The 20626-nt window shown below is 39.5% G+C and overlaps 2 protein-coding genes and 1 long non-coding RNA gene across 5 annotated transcripts; 2 read left to right on the top strand and 1 right to left on the bottom strand.

Moving 5' to 3' along the window:
* The first annotated feature begins 452 nt into the window (after nt 1–452).
* Nucleotides 453–5537, top strand: pecr (peroxisomal trans-2-enoyl-CoA reductase). Its single transcript, XM_027010517.2, has 8 exons — nt 453–619; nt 876–1009; nt 3007–3172; nt 3406–3487; nt 3890–3986; nt 4322–4432; nt 4723–4834; nt 4921–5537. Exons 1-8 carry the CDS (start codon nt 508–510, stop codon nt 5004–5006), a joined length of 900 nt encoding a protein of 299 aa, XP_026866318.1. The 5' UTR covers nt 453–507; the 3' UTR covers nt 5007–5537.
* Nucleotides 5538–7222: 1685 nt separating this feature from the next.
* tmem169a (transmembrane protein 169a) lies at nt 7223–15963 on the top strand. 3 transcript variants are annotated; one of them, XM_035520706.1, is made up of 4 exons: nt 7241–7490; nt 8373–8455; nt 9673–9888; nt 11491–15963. In XM_035520706.1, exons 3-4 carry the CDS (start codon nt 9681–9683, stop codon nt 12123–12125), a joined length of 843 nt encoding a protein of 280 aa, XP_035376599.1. In that variant the 5' UTR covers nt 7241–7490; nt 8373–8455; nt 9673–9680; the 3' UTR covers nt 12126–15963. The 3 variants fall into 3 exon arrangements, with proteins under 3 accessions (XP_035376600.1, XP_035376599.1, XP_026866266.2); XM_035520707.1 differs by lacking the exon at nt 8373–8455 and having other exon boundaries at nt 7223–7264; XM_027010465.2 differs by lacking the exon at nt 8373–8455.
* Nucleotides 15964–16259: 296 nt separating this feature from the next.
* On the bottom strand, nt 16260–19377 carry LOC113577709. The gene is made up of 3 exons (XR_003410667.2): nt 19310–19377; nt 18928–19000; nt 16260–17185 (listed from the first exon to the last, which is right to left on the bottom strand). It is a non-coding gene; the product is annotated as an uncharacterized LOC113577709 (long non-coding RNA).
* Between the last annotated feature and the right edge of the window lie 1249 nt (nt 19378–20626).

Genomic DNA, 20626 nt, shown 5'->3' with positions numbered 1-20626 from the left:
TTGCAAAATAGTACATTTAAAACTGCAGATCTTGTCAATTTCTGTCTTGAAATCCAAGCAGCAGTTGAAGCCTCAAAATATATCAAAACAACCTATATTTGTCGGTTTTACTTAATATTTTGAGCCTCTTTCCCCCCTTCTTGTTCTTACATATACATGTTTGTGTGGATGTGCCGTCATTTATTTCAATAAAAATCAGTACCAAAAAGTAACGAAAACGGCAAGAAAGAAATGTTTTTTATACTTTATAAAAATAACATTTTCTTATAAATGCAACGCTGCACCTCTTATAAAGATCCTGTATTTTTGGCTGGACGATTGCTTGATCAGCACTATATGAAATGACATCCGCTCCGTGAACACGTGTGCTTGTATCGTAGCCAATTAACTTCACCTCGACTTGCACGTCACAGTTACTGCCTAACGGACTTTTATTTTGAAAGTGCTTTCGAACGCGCACTTCTGTCCCACTTTAGCCTTTTCCGAAAGCATTTTTAGCAGACGAACATGTCGATATCAAGTGTGTTTAGGCCGGGTCTTTTCAACCACAAAGTTGCAATAGTTACGGGAGGTGGAACGGGCATCGGGAAGGCGATCACATCAGAACTTTTGCATTTAGGTTTGTATGAGCTGAACAGTCTATGCCAGGCTAGTTAAACTTCAAGTTAGCTTTATAAACCCACAAATGAACTTTGGCCTTAACGTTAGATACCGATCAACTGTCCCTTGGTTCGTTTTAAATGGTGTCAGTCTTGTTACCCTAAACGTCTGCAGGCATTGCAGTTCTACCCCAAAGCTGGTGGGCATTGAAATCTCTCTTTGCATTCTGAAACCTCAGTTTGCTGCACGGCACTGAAGTTAATGTGGATCCTTAGGCTGCAGTGTTGTCATCTCCTCCCGTAAGCTGCAGCGCTTGGAGACGACAGCTGAAGAGCTGTCCCACAGGATCCCCGCCTCGAACCCGGCCAGAGTCACTCCCGTCCGGTGCAACATACGCGACGAGGAGGAGGTGACCATCCCCACACGGCTCTCTGATGGATGAGCGCTGACACTGCTTACGCTGTTCTCTACCGCAGGGCGATACTGACCAGATATTATATTAAAGGTTGCTGGAGTTTTTACACATGTCTGATGGGTTGAGAGTGGTCTGCCACCCACAGATATCTTATATTTTATAACCTACAGTGGTGCTTGCAAGTCTGAGAAACCTTTAAAGTTTCTATATTTCTGACCTAACACTTCAGATTGTCACACGGGTTCTAAAAGTAGATAAAGAGAAATAAAAACAAACGAGACACAATATTACTCATTTGTTATAAAGGAAAATGGTTCGATATTGCATAACTGTCTAGCATCCACAGCCTGACAGTTATCTCGGTCAGACACACCCTTCATCAGTGTGCTACAGAAAAAAAACTAGTGTTCAAATTAGCTGATTTTCCCCCTCCAGTTTATTCCTTTACTTGTGTTCTGTAAAATGACAGGTAAAGCATTACTTTGAAAAAGCCAGAGACCATGTTTATTTTAGTAACAATGCCCAAGACCAAGCTGACTGGAAATAAAGTGCTAATATTGTAACTACTAGCTTCTGTGAGTCAGCCTGCTAGACTTTTTAGGCTAAAAAGTCAACTGCTGGTGTCTCGACTGACTCGCGCCACGGCCAGCAGAGGCTGCACACACTAGGATGCTTGGATAGCTAGGTTAACTAAAAGTTAAAATATCAAAGAAAAGAAAAGTGACATTTTCCTTTGGGATTTGTTGGTATAATTCAGAATTCATTGTTCCGTCAGCTTGGCAAGCCATGCTGGCCCAGATACAGCAAAACGAGCCAAAGCCATCATACTACCACCAAGTTTAACCAAAGGGATGAGCTTTTTATGCTGGAATGCAGTGTTTTCCTTTCTCTAAACATAACTTCACATTTGAACCCAAAAAATCTATTTTGGTCTCATCTATCAATAAATCATTATTCCAATAGCCTTCTGATTTGTCTGTGTGACTTTTAGCAAACTGCAGACATGTGGCAACATTCCTTCTGGGGAGCAGCTGCTCTCTGCCTGCAACCTTGGCACACATTTACATTTATGGCATAAGGCCTTTAGTTGCTTAGAAGTTAATTTGGGTTCCTTTGTGACCTCACAGACTATTACACACTTTGTTATTGGTCTTTGTTGGACTACCACTCCTGGGGGGCGTCATAATGGCCTTGAATTGCCTCCCTTTGTACACAATCTGTCTGACTGTGGGTAGGTGGAGTACAAACTCTTTAGAGATGGTTTTGTAACCTTTTCCAGCTTGGGCATCAAGAACTCTTCTTCTGAGATCTTCAAAAATCTCTTTTGTTCATATCATGATTCAATTCCATATACATGTTGTTTCAATCAGACTTTGCTAGATCTCTGTTCTTTAAAATTAAAAAGAGTGCCCACTCACACCTGATTGTCAACCCCTTGATTAGTAACACCTGACTCAAATTTCATCTTCATATTTCCTAATTCTAAAGGTTCATATACTTTTGTTACTCACCGATCATATGGATAATCTTCCTCTATAAATATAGGACAGTCTAATATTTTTGTCACATTTGTTTGAATTGCTTCTCTTTTAGGAAATTTTTAGGACTTGTGTGACAAGCTTTAGGTCAAATTTATGCAGAAATATAGAAACTTCTAAAGGGTTCACAAACTTTTAAGCACCACTGTAATTTAGATTATATTGATATTATAGAATACATATTTAATTCCTATTTAACTCCTCCACTGGGTGTTCATAATTAAGTGTGTGTGTGTGTGTGTGTGTGTGTGTGTGTGTGTGTGTGTGTATATTAATGAGAATGCAGGTTTAATCACAGAAAGAAACGGCTTATATGTTGCATTATGTAAAAGTAGGTAGACCCACTGCATTGCAGTAAAGGTTTTTTAGTCTCAAACACATCAAATCAGGCAGATTTAACTGTCGGCATCACTCAGAGTGGCTGTGGTTATCCACATCCTTTGTGACCGACAGGTGAAGAATTTGGTTGCGTCCACGCTGCAGCTGTATGGTCGGATTGACTTTCTGGTGAATAATGGTGGTGGGCAGTTCAGCAGCGCTGTGGCCAACATGAGTCTGAAGGGCTGGAAGGCTGTCATCGACACCAACCTGACAGGCACTTTCCTTTGCTGCAAGGAAGGTATGTCCAAGCACCCTGCTGTGTGGCTGGTTAGGTTATATTTGAACATGGCAGGGCTGTAAGAATCTTGCTACAAGTTCCCCACTGGTTTATACATTTTGTAAGGACACACAAAGATAAACTAGTCCATCTGAACACAATAAAGATCCAACTTCACTCAGATTCAGAACTGCAGTAGTAGTAGTGGTGGTGATGATTTCAAGTAGTTGCTGAACTTTGCCTTTGGCTTGTAGTGTACAGTGCGTGGATGCGAGAGCACGGTGGTGCGATCGTTAACATCATTGCTGATATGTGGAAAGGATTCCCTGGCATGGCGTGAGTAGAGAATTAGTGCCCACAAGCTTGTCCACACCTTACACACACACACACACACACACACACACACACACACACACACACACAGCAGTGTGTTTCGGTTACAGGCCTGTGCTTGTATAGTGCTCTGTGCTCTGTTCTGATGTGCAGTGCACACGGGTCACACTGCTGGTCTGTTCTGATGTGCAGTGCACACGGGTCACACTGCTGCTCTGTTCTGATGTGCAGTGCACACGGGTCACACTGCTGCTCTGTTCTGATGTGCAGTGCACACAATAAAGGGTCCCTGAGCAGGAATCGGAGCTGCCATTGGATGAATGAATTTATGAATGAATGTGAGTCTTTATGAATGAATGTGAGTCTTTTTGAATGAATGTGAGTCTTTTTGAATGAATGTGACAGGCACACGGGTGCTGCCAGGGCTGCTGTGGACAACCTAACCAAGAGTTTGGCCATTGAGTGGGCCAGCAGCGGAGTGAGAATAAACTCTGTGGCTCCAGTAAGTGACACAAAGTCCCAACTTTAAAAGATCCAGCCCTACTTTACTCAGATACAGTCTAAAACAGAACTTTAAATGATCCAGTTCTAGTTTACTCAAAAACAATCCTGTGCTAGCTGAAAAGATGAATTTATAATGATACTAAAGCTTTGGCTATTTTAAGTCCAGTTCTCTTTAATGTTCTTCAATTAATTGTTTCTTTTGCCTATGCTGCACCATGTATAAATGACCCGGATTCCAGCACTGTTAGCAGGTCTTCACTTTGTCTGGAATTGTTAGATTGTGATGAGCAATTAATGTTGTAAGTAGAGCGCGCATGTGTTTTATGCGTATAGGGAACTATCTTTTCCAAAACTGCGATGGAAAACTACAAAGAACTTGGCCCGATGATGTTTAAGATGGCTTCCCCATGCATCCCAGCAAAAAGGTTGGGCGTTCCAGAGGAGGTGAGAGTGAATGAGAGAGACACAGAAGTGTTGGTACCAATTTGAGCTTGGTTTTTGAGTTCCACTTATAACAGATTGGTATTAGCTGGCAATAAATGGTGCCACGTCATGTCCCATATGTTCCTGTATTCCATCACCACTAGATGGCAGTCTTGAACACGTTAAAAGACTGGGTCATGACGGTACCCAGTATTATAGCCGCTCAAATGTTTGAAGCAAAAGCACCTTGTTTTGTGTTCACTGTTTCTCATCCTGTGTGGTTGTGCGGGGGTGCTCTCATTTGCGGTTAGATCTCACCAGCCGTGTGTTTCCTCCTGTCTCCGGCGGCGTCCTTCATCACAGGAGCAGTGCTGAAGGTGGATGCAGGCCAGAGCCTGTATAGCACAGTGTGGGAAATCCCAGGTACCTGCCGCACCCTGCCTGGGACATGGGACAAACAGGAACTCTCTCACTATCTCACTTCCTTCCTTTTAACCTGTCTCTCTTAGACCATTGTGCATGGCCTGTGGCTCCGGAGGGCGAGAATACAGACACTCTGAGGGAAATCTTAAAGGAGCCCAGATCCAAGCTGTGAGGCAGCCATCATACTGGAGGGAGCTCTTAATGCTGGTGTTTGTAAATAGAATAAGAAAACTGTGCTAAGGGGAAAAAAAAAAAATTAAGAACATTTCAGGCCACAACGACATGGTCAGTGAAATGCTCTCTGTCTGCGTATTGCGTCTCAGGAGGTTAGTGTTTTCCTTTTTATGTTAAAACTTTTCATAGATTCTGGATGTTAGTAAGTTAGTAACTGTTTAACAGATATTTTTGTGATCTGTGTTTTTCACAAGTAACAAGTACTGTTGCATGGCAGTAACTAGTGTGCTCTCTCACTGGTTTAAGCAACAGCGTAAACTGCTATTCCACATGCAAGTAGAGGGCAGTGGCAGTAAAATGTTGGATGTTTTACCTCACAAATGATCTACAAATCATTTATTTTACACCAGTCATGACTAAATAGCATACATAACAACCACTGTGTGTTTGCAGACTATTCTTAACAGAGAAGATAGGATCTACTGTAGGTCACCCATTGAAATAAATAGAATATAGTATTCAAACACCATTTGTGGCAATTCTTTATGAAACTAATACTGATGTGTTGATCATATATTACATACTATACAGTTATGTGCAAAATAATAGCAGTGTGTTTAAAACAACTGAGAAAAAAACTCCTCATAATAGCATTTATTTCCATATACACAAAGGCACTGGGAGCACTACACATTCAATTCCAAATGAAAACATGAACGAAATATCAATTTTTAAACTGAAAATGAAGAAAAAATAATAATGGGCTGTTCAAAGAATCAGTGTCTTCATTTTCATTTACAAACTCGAATATTTACAGTATAAACTGAAAGTTGTTTACAGATTTAGCTTTTCTGTTGATCACTGAACAAACATTTAGTCATAAAATCTTTATTTCTGATAACTGCTTTACATCTGTGTGGCATGGAGTCAACTAACATCTGACACCTGCGAACAGATATTCCAGCCCAAGATGACTGGACTACATTCCACAGTTCTTCTGCATTCTTGGGTTTTGCATCAAAAACATTTTTGATGTCACTCCACAAATTCTCAATCGGCTTGAGGTCTATATATATTCAAACTGGTCCATGGTGCCTGGTATGCGATAAATGGGTCTGAATGCAAAGTATGAGAAACATCCTCATACCATTATGCTTGTACCTCCATGTTTTACAGTCTGCACAGTGTACTGTGTCTTGAATTCAGTGTTTCTAGGTCATCTGTGGCCTTTAGACCCAATAAAAACAATCTTGCTCTCATCTGTCCATAGAATGTTGCGACACTTCTCTTTAGGCCAGTCAATGTGTTCTTTGGCAAACTAACCTTTAACACGTCTCTTTTTTTCAGCAACGGTACTTTACGAGGGTTTCTTGCAAATGGTTTAGCTTCACGTAGGCATCTTCTGATTGTTGCAGTACTCACAGGTAACTGAAGATCTTTGATTTCCCTGGAGCTCATCATTGGATGCTTCTTTACCATTCTTCTTATTCTATGATCTATGTGGATGGTAGTATTTCCTTTCCTAACACGTTTTGGGTTTTGTTTGACATTTTAAAACATTTGAGATCATTGTAGCTGAGCAGCCAATTATTTTCTGCACTTCTTTATACATTTTCCCCTCTCCAATCAACTTCTTGATCAAAGTTCTTTCTCCTTTGGTACTGTCTGGAACAACCCATTTTACTCACCGAGCAAGGGCTAAAACCAGCAAGTACATTTACTGCCCTCCTTCTTTAAATATGGGAAATAACGGATACCTGTTTCTTCATAGAATGAGTGACCTCACTAACTGAACTCCACACTGCTATTAATTTGAACACGCCCCTTTCATTAAATGAGTCAATTACACTCAATTAGCAGCGTGCATGTCATGACTTGGTTCTGTTGGTTGGCCATTACTCGGCTACACCTAGTCATGAATTTATTTATTTTTTTTCCCATGATGTTAGACTGCTATTATTTTGCACATAACTATGTTACATATTACATATTGTATATGTGCATTACGCATTTATAGTTACAGCTAATTTACATTTATTTCTGAAACTATTAAAGATCACTGTCAGATGGCTCTGTGTGAACTTTGAAACAGCAATAGACGTGCTTCTTGCCAAGCTTCTACATTTATTTCCTAGTAAGTGAGAGTCGACGTAAATGTTGCATGTGAATTGCGATTAAAAAATAAAAATAAATAAATGAACAAGCTACCGGTTGCCGGGCAGAGAACAGCGCCATAGTTCGCCCGTGAGGAGGATGGTGAGCATTTCCTATTGATGGAGAACGCAGTTCAGAAGGGTGCCAGTATATCGAGAACCGTACAAAATAGGCATGTTTATTACAGTTTAGCTCAAGGCTAAGGTACATTTTGGGGGAAGATTGCCAAAACAGCACAGCAGCGGTTATGTGCGTTTTCTTGGCGGAAATAAAAGGTCATTCACACATTTCGTTGTAAATTGCGTGCCTGTTCATCCTCTGAATACAGGTAAGTCGGCAAGGTTTGCCCTGGCTTTAAAAAATAAGCATAACCCTGCGTTTGAATGTAATAGATACAGACATAATCACTGATTATTGTTATAATAGCGATGTGATGTGCGCTTAACCACGTGAGGACCGATTCGTACTAAAAAGGTGTGGCAGCTCTTTAATCTCGTCACAGGCGAAATTTGCTTCATTTTCTCCACCTTTTTAGATTGAGGTATGTGATACATTTACTTTATTATTCAGACAAGGCGGCAGCCAGTATAATCGACATGCAAAAATCCAAGCCATTGCCTCGGTAGTATTAACATGTAGCGGGTGGAGCACTGGAGCCGTGTGTGCGTCAATAGGCGCAGGCTGTGGGTGTGGGGATCCATTCACTTTGTACATTCTCAAGGCAAACCTTTGGATTTATTTGTGTTTTCGTGATGTCTTTTTGAGAAATATCAAAGGTTGTATCTGTCTCAGTAGTTCTGATGATTCAAGCTAGCCTATATAGGCTTGTTTGAAGAGGAGCACTCTTCAGGTAATTTGTTGCTGTGGATGCACACACATTTTGTTTTGTTACGGATGACGGTTCCGTGTCTTAAGGTATTCCAAGGATGCTGCATTTACTAGGAATTTTACAACATAAAAAATAATAATAATAAAAAATTTGAACCAGCCAATATTTTTCCTTCTTAAATGGCATTAGTGAACCTTGCCATGTATGGCAAAGTATTTTAATAAACACCTTTTGCTTCTTGCCAGTTACCATGTTGAGCCATGTGAATATTTACAAAATATGTAAAATCATTTATCAGAGAAAAGAAAATGTTTTACATGTATTACACAGGATTGGGGGGGGGGCAAGCTGTGATGGGCCCAATGTGATGTCTTTTCATAGGGCCAAACATCCTGGGTGGGGCCCCTGCCATAACGTTAAATCAAACTCGGATGCTTGAATTTGGCACTATAACAGCAAATAAGGTGAGATATGGAGGTGTGTCGCCAGAACATTTACAGCTTAGCCTAGTCAGGACAGTGTTACATTTTAAAGACAATACAGGCTTAAAGTGTACACATAAAGTGTACACACTTTAAGGTCTTAGCTAAAAATACCTACAGAACATTTCCTCTTACATGTAGACTATTTTTAATTCTGTTACCATGTTAAGCCAAAAACTAGGCCCTATTACAAAACATGGGTGTCCAATGTGTATTTCCAGTGCAATATTCGCATAAACTGCGATGGTTTAAGACCGCTTTGAAAATCAATATGAACAATTACCTCTAAACAAAACAATCAGTCTTGCGATATTTGACCTATAAGGCACATAGTAAAATCCAACTTGAAGAGAGCAAATGTGAGAAGGAAGCAGTGAGATTTGGATAAATAAGAAGCACTACATACTTACCTAGTTACATTTTAAAATAACCTTTTATAAAACAATAGTAAAGCACTATTGTAATATTATGCAGGATACACTTGCTAATGAGACTGGTTTCAATGTTAATAACATATTTAAAGAATTACAGTTATGAGCTAAAATTGTTACGATTTTATACAAAAAGAAGTGGCACAATAAGCACTGTATTGTTACAGACTACCTTTCTACCTTTCTGAATGGTCAAATTATTTGTAGGTAACCCTCCTCGTCCCTTGCCTTTCTAAACTGAAATTTCATCACTTTGTCTAATACAGACTCCTCCTCACTCTTAACCTGCTCTAATACAGACTCCTCACTCTTATCCTGCTCTAATACAGACTCCTCACTCTTACGCTGCTCTAATACAGACTCCTCACTCTTATCCTGCTCTAATACAGACTCCTCACTGTTACCCTGCTCTAATACAGACTCCTCACTCTTACCCTGTTCTAATACAGACTCCTCACTCTTACTCTGCTCTAATACAGACTCTTCACTCTTACCCTGCTCTAATACAGACTCCTCACTCTTACGCTGCTCTAATACAGACTCCTCCTCACTCTTACCCTGCTCTAATACAGACTCCTCACTCTTACCCTGCTCTAATACAGACTCCTCACTCTTAACCTGCTCTAATACAGACTCCTCACTCTTACCCTGCTCTAATACAGACTCCTCACTCTTACGCTGCTCTAATGCAGACTCCTCCTCACTCTTACCCTGCTGTAATGCAGACACCTCACTCTTACCCTAATACAGACTCCTTATGTTGCCCAGGGTCTAGTATGATGGAGGAGGCGCATCCAGAACAAGAGGGTGTTTCTGGGGCACAGTCCCCAGTCACATCGCTGCGTGGATCAGAGGAGGAAGGGGGATCCAGCACAAGGAGAAAGAAGAGAAAGAAAAAGGAGATCATCTACCGCTCTGAGGCAGAGTCTGCATGTGAGGGGAGTTCAGTGAACGATGGCGCCCTCAGCACTCCACCAGAGGAAGGTGACGCAAACTCTTACGTTCTGGATCCCACAATTTATATGACAGTTGTAGCAAATGACTCAATAAGTTCATTTTCATAAATAGTCACATTTTATCACTGGTGTTACTTAATAAGTGCCCCTTGCACTAGTGTGGGGCTGAACTGGTTTGGAGGATTTAACCGCGGCACAAACTCTGCACTGATGTTAAAGTAAATGTCAGCATCTAAAAGTCCACTTCTGGTTTAACATATTTAAGTACTTTTGCATACAAATATCAAAGTGTATCAAAGTTATAAAGTTACATGGCCCTTTAGTAAAATAAAGATATGTCAAAAGTAAAAAGTAGGTGTTGTTTTTAATTTTTGTGACCATTTTGTTATCAGTGATGTTAGTGTTTACAGCATTCAGCCTTTTTATGACTGCATTTTGCTTTTTTTTCATTAAGTTTTAAAAAGAGTACTCTTGACTAAATCAATACATATACCCATTAGCATTAAGTCATGTGATCGATGTGATTATTGTGAGGTGAGACACTGATGTTGGATGAGAAGGCCGGGTTCTCAGTCGACATTCAAAAGGTTCTCAGGGTTCTTCAGAGGAGCTGAAGTCAGGGCTTTGTGCAACACACTGAAGTTACTCGACACCATACTCATCTAACCATGCCTTTATGAATCTTGTTTTGTGCACAAGGTCACAATCATGCTGGAACAGGAAAGTGCTTTCCCCAAACTGTTGTCACAAAGTTGGAAGCATACAATTGTCTAAAATGTCTTTGTATGCTGTAGCGTTAATATTACCTAATATTACCCTTCTCTGGAGTTAAGGGGTCTAAACCTTGAACAACTGAACCAGATCATTATCCCTTCAGCACCAAACCTCACTGATGGTATTGTGCGTGTCGATAGGTAGCATTCTCCTGGCATCCGCCAAGCCTAGGTACATCCATCAGACTGCCAAAGAGTGAAGGATGAGTCATCACTTCAGAGAATATGTTTCCACTGCTCCAGAGTCCAGTGGTAGTGTGCTTTACACCACTCCAGCCCACCCTTGGCATTATGATCTTAAGCTTGTGTGCAGCTTCTTGGCCATAGTTTCTTCCTTTTCATGAAGCTCTGAGTGCACAGTGCTTTTGCTGATGTTGCTTCCAAAGGTGTTTGGGACTCTGTGGTGAGTGCTGTAACAAAGAACAGTCCTTTCCTACCCACTACTCGCTTCTGCAAACAGCAGACTCGTGAGTTTGCATGGTCTACTGCTGGAGTTCCTTCACACCAAACTTTGTGGAGTAACCCATGTTGCTCCTTGATACTTTCTTTTCACAATAATATCACTTATAGCAGATCTAGCAGAGCAGACATTTCATGAACTGACTTGTAATAAAGTTTGCATGCTTAGTTAAAATTAAAGCTTAATGTTTTATCCAGCTTCTGTATTTCTAACAGTCATGTCCAAGTTGTGAAAAATCTAAATTATTCTTTAATTAAAAGTTTTAAAAACAGTGTTCAACGTAAGTACAGTTCACTGCCTCTGTCATTCATACCTGTATATTGGTCTGTATATTTGCATATTTGTCTGTGTTAAATGGATGCTGTTGGGCATGTCTTGCTGTTGGTGTTCTCCACAGCTGATTGGGATGGTCCTGCAGACAGCCGTTTCGTGACGCTCACGGGAACAATCACCCGTGGAAAGAGGAAGGGCCAGCTGGTGGACATCCGCCTGGCGCTGACAGACCGTGAGCTCAGAGACATGGCGCGCTCCAAGGAGCGTCTGGATGCCGAGTGTGAGGCGGGCTCGTCTTTCAGGTGGGAGGCGTGCTCCGTGGGGGCTGGGCAGGGCCCGCATGTGCTCCTCTGGAGCCTCTCTTGCTTCCCTGTCGTCTTCCTGCTGTCCTTCGTTATCTCCTTCTACTACGGCACCCTTACCTGGTACAACATCTTCCTCGTCTACAACGAGGAGCGCACGTTCTTGCACAAGATCGTGGTGTGTCCGCTGCTGGTGCTGAGCTACCCAGTGCTGATGACGGCGCTGTGCGCCTGCGTGGGGGCATACGCTGCTGCCGCCCAGCTTTCCTGGAGCATCGGCGAGTGGTGGCAGGCCATGGCCGACCTGGAGAAAGGCGCATGCGGCTGGGCCTGTGGCAAACTGGGCCTGGAGGACTGCGCCCCCTACAGCGTGGTGGAGCTGCTCGATTCTGACACTCTGTCCGGGCCACTGCAGAGGAGACGGGCAGAGGAGCAGGAGCAGACCTCCTCTGTCTGATGAGGTTCCATGACTCTCTCCCAATTGTAATGCTGCTGTGTGGTGGTGGTGGTGGTGGTAGTACATTATCTCTTATGGTGCTATGAGTTATTTTAAATGGCAACATAAACATTTTACATATTTATTATATCATTCATTTTTACCTTATTCTTTTGTTCTCTATTTGCTTGAATGCCTAAAAGAGGTGCTTTTGCTCACTGACTGACTGACCGACTGACTCCTGGTTTTAGAAAGGTGCATGTGCAAGACATTCAAAGAGGAAAATAGTAAGTACTGTATAAGATAATAGTACACACAATAAGTGGCTCTCATTACATAATAAATTGGTGCTGAAGATAACTATAAATACCTTGTTGCTTATAAAAAAAAAGATTATTATTATCATTAATCGTAGAATGTACTTAAACAGACTGATTACTTCAGAGAATAAGTTTTTCTAATGTCAACTATGTGTTGAATGTTTTTAGCAACATCCAAAAATGTTTAGTAGGAACTTGGATAAACATTTTTAGCCTTCTAGTTTGCCATGTGGAAATTATTTATAGCATTATTAATCCAGCTAATGAGTTGTTCCACTTTGTCCAGGATTAAAACATCGGCTCAAATCTGATGCATTTTGAAAGACTCACGACACGACTTTTGCTTAACTGACTCATGACTTAAGACTTGTGAAATTTAAGTGTGGAGAAAAACCAATGATCTAACTGATCATTTGATTAAAACTTCTTTTTTATAATCAAATCTCACACAATTGTCTGGCCTGTCAGTCCTGAGATGTTCACATTCATTATTAAGTTTAAGTATTTTTATTTTGCAGCGCTCAAGCTAATTTCAACATGGGTACAAAAATTTGTGTAGTCTCATTATTTATAGTATAGGGGACTTGAGACTTGACTCCGACTCTTATCCAGAGACTCAAGACTTGATTCAGACTCATACAAAGTGACTCATGAACATCTCTGGAATGAACATCTCTGTGCCTCCACTGTGTAATACACATAGCTAGAACTACATATGCAAGGGGCTTTATTTTTACTATTTGCTGTTAAGTGTCACACTAACAGTCACTAATGCACAAATTATCAAGCCTCTAGGGGCCAAATCACTTTCTCAGCACCAAGATATCATGCCATCACAGCCTTCCTTACATACGAGATGTGGCTTTATCCAAGTTAGATGTCATACTGTTGACACTTGAGTGGAAAATATGTATTGTATGGAAATCTGGCAAAACTTTTTTTGGTTTTTTGGTTTTTTGTGGCTGGCAGTAGTATGGAATGAAAATTGTACAGCCACAATTTGAATCTGAATTTTGTACTTTTATTTAATGAAAATTTTACATTTTTGAATTTCTGTGTCAAGTTTGAATTTGACAAAATTACATTTGTACGCCACAATTTAAATTTGTATGTAAGTTTTTATATAAGGTTTAAAAAACTAAATTCAATGAAAAGTGTCAGAAGTAGGCCTATCTATATTCCATGTACCGACAATTCAACGGTGTCAGAACTAGACCTCTCTGTATTCCATCTACCGACAATTCAGAAAATATATAAATATAAGCGGCTAAAGGAGCGTCAGGAGGTATGAATGAACCAAGAACATCAGAAAATACAGAAAATATATTAAACCAAGATGGGGTAAAACCAAAGCACATAGGCCATGTGCCATCTGCCATTTCTTTAATATCTGTTTTCTTCTTTGCATGGTAAAGTTTTACAGTTTGTCTGAATCGCTAAAACACTTAAACCCTTAAACCCACTTTCTAAACAAAAATGTCAACTGTCAAAACAACTTTATTGAATCAGCCACAAAGTTGGCAAAACTTTAAACACTGCATGTGGTTAGAGACCAATTTGCTAGTCTGAATAATCCATTTTGCAAAACTTTAAACACATTCTCCTTCACAAAACGCAATTTAGCAGTGTACTTTGACCTGGGCCACAACACAATCAACACATTTTTGTAATTGTGAACACACCACCGCTCAAAATTGAGCGCGTGTCCAGTCAGTGATGTGCTGAACCCAGTATCAGTAAACAGCATACACAGTAAACCCAGTGGTGGATGAGGAGGAAGAGAAGAAGGATGTAGACAACGACAAAGAAGAAATCAGAGCAACAATCATAGACCATGTTCTGCTTCATGGAATGAGCAACCTAATTTACGTAAGTAGGTTCTCAAGGACCTCCATAGTCAGGACATTCAGAGAAGAAAAGAGATAAAATTCCTGTAATCTTTGGTCCCTGAAGGTTTCATTACAGCATTCAGTAAGATGTCTCAGTAAATCACTCCACCAAAACTCTAGAAAGTGAAAAGTATTACGGTATGCACACTTCTAAAGAAAAAAACTTTTTGTCGAATGGAAGGTTTTTGGGAGTGGAAGGACACATTCTCACAACAGGAACATTGTTGATATGGTCCTTCAAAATAATACGATTCGATTGCATGAGACACAACAATGAGTTGTTGAAAACAATGTGAATCTACAGCACTACCACACACATTTTTACTGTGTTGTATGTAACGCAGCACATGTATACAGAGACATGAAGCCTGGCATGCTATATAATTTACAAAACTAGTCTTACAGTTGTCCATTTTCCCTGTGTAAAGAGAATGTTTGAATTGGTCTACATGAAGAGGAGAAGGAGAGGTCATAACATCATTGGTAAATGTACCATTGTAGAGGTGCCTGGGCAGCAAGGTAGCAATGTGACAGCAACTATAAGCAACTATGGCTTTCTCCACCACCATGTGCCTTTAGGGCTATACAATACTGACCATCTCATAACATCATCGATAATCTACAGTCATGAGCAGGCAGAACATCCTGCGTAGGTTGTAATCTGAGACAATGTGAGCTTTCATCGTGAATGATTTACAAATGACCCATGTTTTATAAATGTGCGCCTCTCACCATCGCAGCATGGTGGTGGAAGGTGTATGACCATAAAATCTATTCCAGCCAATGGATGCAGCATGTAACAATACAGGAGTGGAATTTATTCAAGGCTGGTTTTGGCATGCTGAAGGATTCTTTCCTCGTTGCTTAGCGATGGAGAGGATTGTCTGTGAAGTAGATGAAGTCCTGTGGCCTGACCCCACCCACAGGCACGTTGCTGAGGCAGAATGAATGATTGACACATTGCTTACTGTAAACATAGAGCTTTTTTGTTGCATATTTTCTTCTTTAGAAGTTTTGATAAGTGCAGAAATGTGTACGTGGTCTATGGTAAATAAAGATGATTTTCTCCTTCTATGTCAAGAGTGCAGTGCAAGTCACATCAAAGGTTTTGAGAGTGTAGCTTGAATTTAGGGGCTTGTGTTTACTGTTTTGAGAAAAAGAGAGGAAATTTCAGGAAGTGTGTTTTAGCAATTCACTTAAACTGTAACTTGCATTTGTCATTGCAGTGATGAATTGTTTTCACAATGGTTTTAGGAAGTGTTCTGAGCCCATGCAGTCATTTCTACTACAGAATCGGAGCCGTTTTAATGCAGTGCCATCTGAGGGCCATCAAGTACAGACCACAGTCATCCAGCACTGATCACAGCCACCCAATACCAACCACGGCCACCCAACACCGACCACCGCCACCCAATACTGGTTTTTGGCTTTGATTTATACACAATCATGTTACTGGCCTGTTGCCAATTAACCTATTAATTGTGAACATGTGTTTGAATTTCAGCATTTTACATCTTTTCAAGTCTTTTGTGGCCCCTATCCCAACTTCTTTGAATCATATATGTAAAAATTTTCATTTGAAATGTTCAACAAAATGTGTACAATGATTCAACAATTGGCAGATTGTCTACATACTAGTTTCAATTAAAATATAAGGTTTGAATGTTTTGCACACCACTGCATTGTTTTTATTTACATTTTACAAAGCGTCCAATCTTTTTAGGAAACAGGGTTGTAAATGGACTAATATGGACAAATATAACACTTGGCAGTTACTCTACAGATGATACCAAGTGGGAATTTCAACACTAAGTATTACAGTCTCACCTGTGGCCATTGTCTAGCCGACAGGGAGACGCAGCATAGCATGTGTGCAGGAGACCAAGACTCAGAACACACAATAGGCTATTTTGGCTGTTTAATGTAGCCTACATGACACACACACACAGAAGAGGTACAAAGGGATTGGGTGGACTTTGGACAGTGGAAAAGCAATAAAAAGAACAAAAACATGCCTACCCTGCTTAATCATCCATGACTCTCCTGTCCAAAAAAACTGTGGGTGGTATCCACCCCTTACCTAGTGTGTCTAGAGAGTGACCACCTAACGTACATGTACAGGCATGCCTGTCCTTATCTGTCCATACTGGACAGGAGTGAATGGACATGTGGGTACCAAGAGAAAAGCAGTAAGAAAGAAGAAAGATATGACTAGGGCAAGCAAAGTCTTGCCAGTAATACTCATACCATTCCTAATCTTGCAGCCTGATCTTGTAGGCTATAACAACAGCAGCCTTGACATTAACACTTGTAACTCTTAATCACAACGAAGAACATATCCAACACGAGTTGATAACCCGCTAACATAACCACCAATATTTGCCAGTAATACTCAAAATGTCTGTAAAACTGACTGTACAAAGTAATTTACTGTACTTTGTACTCCTATAATGCTGGTTGTCCAAAGTGCCATTTAATAAATGTGTTCATTACTCCAATGTGACTGGATTTTTCGTTGTTAGTTACCAAAATTTGTAATCAATATGGATTCAGTTAATAACACAGTGTTTGAACTCCAGTGGGCACTGTTGCTACCAGATGGTATTTTTATAATTCAGGTAAAGTGTACTGATTAAATGAAAACATATTAAGGCCTATAAGTTGTTAATTACATAGCCATTAATTCAAGAAACTGCAGGCTGGAATTATTTAGACACATTTAAGACATCATCAGATAAAAATGAACAGTGCTATAGTAATTATGACATTTCAAAACAATGCTGGACAATTTAAAAGTTATAACTTCTGGCTAGTGTGTTGTTCAGCCTGGTAGATCTGAAAGCCAACTGTTCTCTGCTGTTCTCTACCGTCTCTGGGAACACAATAAAGCATACAGCACTGTTAAACTCTCAAAATAAGAACCATAAACATCTTAATGTATTGTTCATTTTAACTTTTTTGGTCTTTGGTAAGATTTTGGGAAGTTTGTTATTCACAAAGGAAAGCACACAATAAAGCCAACAACTCAATCAGAACCTGAAGCAGGAGGATCATTTGACCATTTTATGAAATATTCTTCTGGCAGTCACGGTATTCTGAGTATGGATCTAGAATCATCAAAAAGGCAAAGATCAATTGCTTTCTCTGGCGCAGTCTTTCTCTGCTTTCTCTGGTGGTGGATGTAGATTGTTCTCACATTGCTAGGCAACAAATGTCAATAACAGTCTCACTGCAATGATGTGGGCATTTTGGCAGACGTTAATCTCTACAGGCTTGTATTTATTGATGGAACTCTATGTGAGGTAGTCTGTAGTTAGTGATCATCCATATGAAGAAAGTGCATTCCTGCTGGAGAAAATTCTGTGGCAGTTCCACAAATGAGCAAATTCTTGCAGCTGTCTCCGGGGAAAAAGGTTTACTATTAAAATTTATTCCCCACACATCTTTTCAAATTGTCCCATGCCCATATGTACCTTGAAAAAGCTAGTGAATCCAACAGTCAGACTTTCTTTCCATGGTGGCTATGAAAAGACTCATCATTTACAGCATGTTACTGATGCTTTTATCCAAAGCAACTTACAATTATGACTGAATACAACTTGAGCATTTGAGGGTTAAAGGCCTTTCACAGGGGTAACTTGCAGTGGTGGGACTTGAACTGAACCTGATTAAAATTAGAGTACCTTAACCACTGAGCCACCACTGCCCCTAGATTCTATTCTAATACATTCTATTAACTGATGGGGAACAACAAACAGTCCTGTGCAAAATGCATTGTAAAGATCAGCTGAAGCTGATATGAGGTCTGAACTGAGAAACATTTAAAATTGGTACAATTTTGCTAAAACATTTTCCTTCTCTTTAATAGCCGAAGTAGTTAATTAAGAAACTGCTGTCAGTGAACAAATAAATGTGAACTAAAAGAGTAAAACTAGAAGACAGCTATTCCTGGATTTGTATGGCTCTGGATTTGTTTGGCTCTGAATACTGATACCTCATTTCAGCTTCAGATCAATTTTGGAATGCATTTTAGCAAATCTGGAGGACAGTGGATTGTGTCCTTATTACTTACATTGGAAATGTGTCAAATATGAAGTTTGGTTTAGATAAATTATTACAGCATCTAATAATGCAGTGTAGAGCTGGGCAATTTAATGTTATTGTTTTACTGCAGGATGGAATAAATATGATTAGTCTAGTCCACTGAAATAAGCCAGCGAAGTTAATAATTAACTCATTCCTTATTCAATTTGAATTGTTATTTTAATTCAAAAAGCAGGAGAATTACTTCAGTTATTTGCAGATGTGAACTGTATTAGATTTTTGTCAAGAAGTGCCCTTTGACAAGATAAATGGCCATATGCAAAAATGTCAGTGGCACCATTAATACATATTACACGTTTTTAGTCATATGAATCAACATACCGCAAGAAGTTGGGACCTGGGATAGGTGTTCAGCATTCATGTTTGAGTTTATTGTATGTTTATCTTAAAATCTGGAACTATATCTTATTACATAGTGGAAGGATATAAACAGACACCTGTAATGATTTACAAGACAGCAGCAACAGTGTCAGATCATTTAATAAACAAAGTGAATAACACAACACATACCTTTCCATCACATGTGCTGGCATGTAACTCAGTAAAATCCTCTTGATCCATCTCACCACACAATGGACAAGAACTGAGAAAAAACACAACACAGTTTCAGGAAGTCACAAGAGTTTTTGATAAGCTAATGTGAGCATTCAGAAATATATCACAATTACATGTGTTGCTGTACTGCTGATAATTAGATTCCCTCAGCATAACTCATCATTATTGAATAAGGAAATATTGAGTAGCACTGAACTACCTTAACAACCATAACTGCTGTTGGTCTGTTAATGTAATGGACAAAGCATAAATGTAATAAGTGTAGAACATGCAACCTGTTGTTTAAATGTAACAAATATATAATGAAGTAACAATAGAAAGTGATTGCTACTGATACCGTGCATTTCTGTAGTTGTAGGTGAGGCCTCAACTGTGAACATCTTCAGGGTACTATAAGATAAAATTCTAAAAATATTTATGAATCTTAGCATGAATATAATTTGAATATTTTGCATGTTATAATCTGCTGCTTGAGTTTGGCTCACAGTTCTGGGCATGTAGTGCCAGCAGATGAATAGTTATGACACATCCAGCTTTTGGCATCTAATCAAATAAAATTTAAAATAAGCCTGACTAGTTTATGTTGAGCTGTCATACCATGAGCATAAGGCATAATCAAAAGAAGGCTGAACCAATGCTCTTATTGTTTTTTTTTATAACTGTTTCTATTGTTTCTGTCTATAAACTTTGAAATTCTGGTGAGAAATCCTTTGATTAATATTAGTCAAAATCCTATCGGCCTGTCTCCCACCTGACATGCAACTATTTAACATACGTCCTAAATAAGCTTCCAGGATAATGGTCCCAACAACCACATTAGAGCAAAGATTTTTTTTAAAAATTATACTTGTACCAAACAAAACTGATTGTTTTGCCCAAATGCAAAGATAACTCAATGGATGTACTACAATACTTGTATCTTTATAGCAAAATAATATTGCAGAATCAGCTAAATGCTATAAATGTAAATTTAGTTGAAATATTATCAAGACCAGATGCTTTAGAACAGTTTATGAACAACTTCCTCACATGTGCCTAAAAGAAAAGACATCTTCTGTAACCCCTTGTAATAAACGTCATAGACATAACTCTCCCAATACAGCCCAGTCTGACCAGGCAGCTGATGTGAAAAATGATTTATCACTTCTGTCATCTCTTTCTTATCTGATCTAACCTTATTTTCAGACACTAAACTGAAATTACTCTTTTTAGTTCTCATCCATTTACTATAGCCAAGCTATGTAAGTGACTTCCATAGTTTGTTAGATTCCTTCCTATATTTAGTTACCTGTGCAGTGAAATAAGTATTTGTTTTCAATCCTTTTTTAAAAATTTGTCCAACTCTCATCATCCATGTTGCCATTTAAACTGAATAATGTCTATTCCTCTTCTTAATTCCTTAATTCCAGAGGAACTGTAATTTCCAGCCTGTACTGGCATATGTGCAATCTTGTTTTCAACTCTGCCTGCACATACCCCTGCACTCTCCCTCCCCTTCAATCCATGCCGAGGCAACACTCCTGGCGCCAGTGTATATCCCCCAGTATCAACAAATATATTGATATTATAGTATAATTTGTTCAATTGCTCTAACATTTGCAATCACACTTGATCTGTACAGAGCTGGGTACAAAAAAGGAGAACTCTCCTTCCA

Source organism: Electrophorus electricus, chromosome 21 (genome assembly GCF_013358815.1).
Source record: "Electrophorus electricus isolate fEleEle1 chromosome 21, fEleEle1.pri, whole genome shotgun sequence".
NCBI classification, from domain to species: domain Eukaryota; kingdom Metazoa; phylum Chordata; class Actinopteri; order Gymnotiformes; family Gymnotidae; genus Electrophorus; species Electrophorus electricus.
Note: the sequence above shows the minus strand (reverse complement) of the source record. Positions and strands in the feature narration are given on the sequence as shown.